The 4,561-nt window shown below is 48.8% G+C and overlaps 1 protein-coding gene across 1 annotated transcript in view; it reads left to right on the top strand.

Annotated features, from left to right (window-relative positions):
• Window positions 1–4,360: 4,360 nt before the first annotated feature.
• Window positions 4,361–4,561, top strand: part of LOC119350199 — a 7,128-nt gene continuing 6,927 nt past the window's right edge. The window contains exon 1 of the mRNA XM_037618144.1: window positions 4,361–4,557. Within this exon, the coding sequence (XP_037474041.1) occupies window positions 4,378–4,557 (180 nt within the window). The 5' untranslated portion in view covers window positions 4,361–4,377. The remainder of the gene's footprint in view (window positions 4,558–4,561) is intronic.

Here is a 4,561-nt window from a genome sequence, read left to right as displayed (position 1 = left end):
GGGCAGCGCTAGATCATATTGGCGATTTAAAAGCCCCGGGGCCCGATGGAATGCCCTCCATTGTTTACAAACGCCACTGGCATTTCATGGGCGAGAAGATTGTTGATGAGGTGATCTCTGTTCTCAAGGGGGGCCCTATGCCAGAAGGATGGAACGATACAATAGTTGTTCTCATCCCCAAAGTAAAGAACCCCAACAGAATTAAGGATTTGAGACCAATAAGTTTATGTAATGTAGTTTACAAGCTATGTTCAAAGGTGATTGCGAATAGGCTCAAGATTGTGCTCCCAGATATCATCTCAGAAAACCAAAGCGCCTTTGTTCCCGGTCGACTGATCATGGACAATGTACTGATTGCCTATGAGTTGACGCATGTTTTACTAAACAGAAGGAAAGGAAAAGAAGGGCTCGCAGCGGTAAAAGCAGATATGAGTAAGGCATACGATCGGGTCGAATGGAGCTTTCTGCAGGCAATGCTTACAAGATCGGGGTTCGGTGACAGCTGGGTTGATCTGGTTATGAACTGCGTCACCTCGGTGCGTTACCAGATTAAGATTAATGGAGAACTAACAGAGCAGTTCGTTCCCTCCAGAGGCCTCCTTCAGGGTGATCTGCTTTCTCCCTATCTCTTCGTCATCTGTGCGGAGGGCTTGTCAGCTTTGTTGAATGATGACGAAGCTAATGGCTCGATCAGTGGCATCAAAATATGCCAGAGTGCTCCTGTTGTATCGCACCTTTTGTTCGCCGACGACTCGGTGCTGTTGCTTAAAGCCAAACCCGAGGAGGCTGCTGCATTAAGAGGTATATTGGATTTGTATGAGGACTGCTCAGGCCAATGTATAAATCTGGAGAAATCAGCAGTTATGTTTAGCCCAAACACAACTGACGATGTTAGGAGGGTGGTGAAGAATGCCTTGCAAATTCAGAGTGAGACTTGGAACGGAAAATATTTGGGGTTACTAGTTCATGTTGGAAAATCAAGGAAGAAAGCGTTTGCATTTGTTAAAGGTGCCATGGCTGGTCGAGTCTACGGATGGAAGGAGAAACTCATAGCAAAGTCAGGGAAAGAGGCGCTTGTTACAACCGTTGCGCAAGCTATCCCTACTTTCGCCATGTCTTGTTTTTACCTTACGAAAACCTTTTGCGAGGAACTAAGCTCGCTTATTGGTAACTATTGGTGGAGTCAACAGGATAATGAACATGCAACTCACTGGATAGGGTGGAATAAGCTGACGAGGCCAAAGGCTCAAGGGGGCCTAGGGTTCAGAGATATGCACGCCTTGAACATAGCTATGCTATCTCGCCAAATTTGGAGACTAATACAGTCCCCTGAGTCATTGTGTGCCAGGATTCTACAAGCTCGATACTTCCCAGATGGGGAGTTGCTTAACGCTAAACCCTCTGATGGAATCTCATATTCTTGGCACAACCTACTGCATGGCATGGAGCTGATAAGGGAGGGGCACATCTGGAGGATCGGCGATGGGAGTAGGGTGAACATATGGACAGATCCATGGATATCTCGACCCTGGTCGAGGACAGTGATTACACCCCGTGGGCACTATATCCTGAAGCACGTCGGGGAGCTGATAGACCCGCACACGAATACGTGGGATGAGCAGTTGGTGAGAGATACATTTTGGCCAGATGATGTGAAGCACATCCTACAGATTCCCCTCCGAGAGGGCGCTGAAGATTTTATCGCTTGGCATTACGACACTAAAGGGATCCATTCCATTAAGAGTGCCTATAAGCTCTATGTTCAACTTGAAAAGATGAAGAAGAACTGAGGAGTAGGCGCAAGTTCAGGGGAAGAGGGAAACTTGAACAATACCAGGGATGATTCTTGGAAAAGAATTTGGAAACTGCCTTGCCCAAAAAATATTCAGATGTTCACGTGGAGGCTCAAACACGAATCGCTGGCGTTATGGACTGCTGTGGCACGGAAGGGAATCCCTATTGGGGATACTAAGTGCTTGTTCTGTAGCAGAGGGGATGAGGATGGAGCGCATCTCTTCATCAAGTGCAAGGCTGCTAAGCAAGTGTGGAGGGAGCTAGCACTGGAACCGGAAAGAATGGAGCTTGAGTCTATCACGTCTGTGCATGCCATGCTAGACTTTCTTTGGGGACTAGATGAGAATAAACGGCTGCTTGTTCTTACTTTCTGGTGGATGTGGTGGTCCAACAGGAATAAGTTGCGGGTAGGAAAAATGCCTTGGTCACCTGAGGAAGTGGCACGAAGAACACGAAGCAGTGTCCTGGAGTATCATCAAATCTTCTGCAAAGCCACTGTTAAAACCAACCCAGAGAAATGGCGTCCTCCGGCCGAAGATTACTATAAAGTTAACACCGATGGCTCCTTCATTCCTGGGGAACATTTTGCAGGGTGGGGAGTTGCGATCAGGACGGCGGATGGGAACCTGGTGCATGCAAGGGCGGGACGACATGAACACATTTCTGATGCTTTTGGCGCTGAGGTTTCTGCCATGTCACAGGCCATTAACACGGCAGCGGAACTGGGAATGGTGAGGGTGCAGTTCGAGACTGATTCGCAATTGCTGGTGGACGCGCTGGACATGGCAAAGGTCGACTCTTCCATTTATGCGTCGGTCATCGAGGACATGAAGCTACAACTGAAGCTATGGTTCTCCAAATTTATCATCTCAGTGTGTAGGCGTAATGCTAATTCCGTAGCTCATGAGCTCGCTAAGTCGGGCCGTTTTTGTGAACCAGGACACTATGTGGTGTGGGAGAACGATGTTCCTGCCCATGTGGGCATTTGTGTTGAGGGCGATTTGCCCTTCCACAGTTAAGTAATGAAGCTTTGCTTTACCTCAAAAAAAAAGTCTAGAAAACAACATGGAACTTCAAAACCATCCCAATTTCAACCCTGAGCTATCAAAACCGTGCAACATTTAACCTTGACCCTTGTTTTGACCCCGTTGACCGGGTTTGACACTGTTGACCGCTCAGTCCACAATCCCAGTTTGCTCAGATAAAAAATCTCATAACAGTTACTTACATGCAGAACCTATTAAAAAAGTCTCATGAATCCCCTCCCAGGCCGCCAGAACCAAAGAGCAAGGCTGTGGCGAGCAGTTGCAGCCAGAATGCACTGGGAGCCGGAGTCATGAAGCAAACACGACCACCTTGGTAAATAACCACCCCGATCATGCACTGGGAGAAGATATTCAATAGGAAGTACCCATTCAAACGGTAGTATCCGCATTTGCATTGGCTCCAACACCACGAGCCAACCATCAAAGGATCCTCACACATTGGACTTTCTCGACCAACATGGTGTTGGGAAGAGGAATATGGCAGTTGGCAGTCATCGACCCAAAGATGGTGAAGCTGGCGAAGATGGACTTGGAGAGCAAGAGAAGCAGGAGTGGCGGGGATGGGCGCTGATGGCGAGTGGAGTCCAACCACGAGTGGCAGATGGAGCAAAGGATGGTGCGATCGGCGAGGCAAGGGAGTCGGCGGAGCACGAAGCCTAGGATGTCATGCAAGATTCCCGCCCATGGAGCTTGCCGGAGCTCGAAGCACTCTGCGAAAAGCTGTAATTTTTCTTAGAACACATATCGATCGATCAAGAGAGAGAGAGAGAGCATCTCCGAAGGCTGGGGTGGTTTTCCCTAAGACATGCACATAAACATACACAATATAACACACAACATTCGGTGCACACTCCAACTCACGCCTTTTCTATGCACGAATGCACCCACTAGCCAACACTAGTCGGCCCAAATTTTGACCGACCATCCCAAATTTCGGCCGGCCACCTTCTCATCGCTTTCTTTCCATTGTGCATGAGATCAGAGAAAATACACAGGCACATGGCGTTAACAGTTGACAGTTGTCCCCATTTTTGTTGTCGACGCTCACCGTCGACGTTCACAACAAAAATAGACTATAGTGATAGCACTATGGTGGTTTCAAAAATGCCCGCCATCGATGCTCCCAACAAAACTACCCGAATTAGCTATGCGTCACCCTTCCCTTGGATCCTTTCGAAATGCTGGTTCCAGCACTCTGTGAGGAAAAAAACGGTTAAGCGAGCTAGTATTTGCCTAAGGTTAGTTCAATAAAACAGAAGCCATAAATTGGCAAGTCTAAGAAAATCTTGCCACATTTTTTGAGTGTATGTAATGTGAGATTCTAATGTAACAAAAAATTATCTTGCCTAAGATAAGACTTAAACCAAACACCCATTAAATCAAACTCGTGTAACGAACACACCCCAAACTTTTGGTTTGCGCTCTCTTTCGCCGCCTACGTGGATGTGGCTCTCTCCCTCCCGAAATTTCTCCAAATCCGTCGACCTCCCTCCGTCCCATTTCAAACCCCACCAGAAAATCTCACCCCTCATCCGCAATGCCGCCCGTGCACCGCAGCCGCCGCACCACCCCCGCCTCCGCCGCCGACGGGTCTGCCCCCTCCTCTTCCACCGACCTCCTCGCCCTGGCCGCCACCCTCCTCCCCGCTCCCACCGCCGCAGCAGCTCTAAAGACCCCTCCCCACCTCAAGCACACCGTCCACTCCCTCCCCGACTCCCACC

This window comes from Triticum dicoccoides, chromosome 1B (genome assembly GCF_002162155.2).
Source record: "Triticum dicoccoides isolate Atlit2015 ecotype Zavitan chromosome 1B, WEW_v2.0, whole genome shotgun sequence".
Taxonomy (NCBI): domain Eukaryota; kingdom Viridiplantae; phylum Streptophyta; class Magnoliopsida; order Poales; family Poaceae; genus Triticum; species Triticum dicoccoides.
Note: the sequence above shows the minus strand (reverse complement) of the source record. Positions and strands in the feature narration are given on the sequence as shown.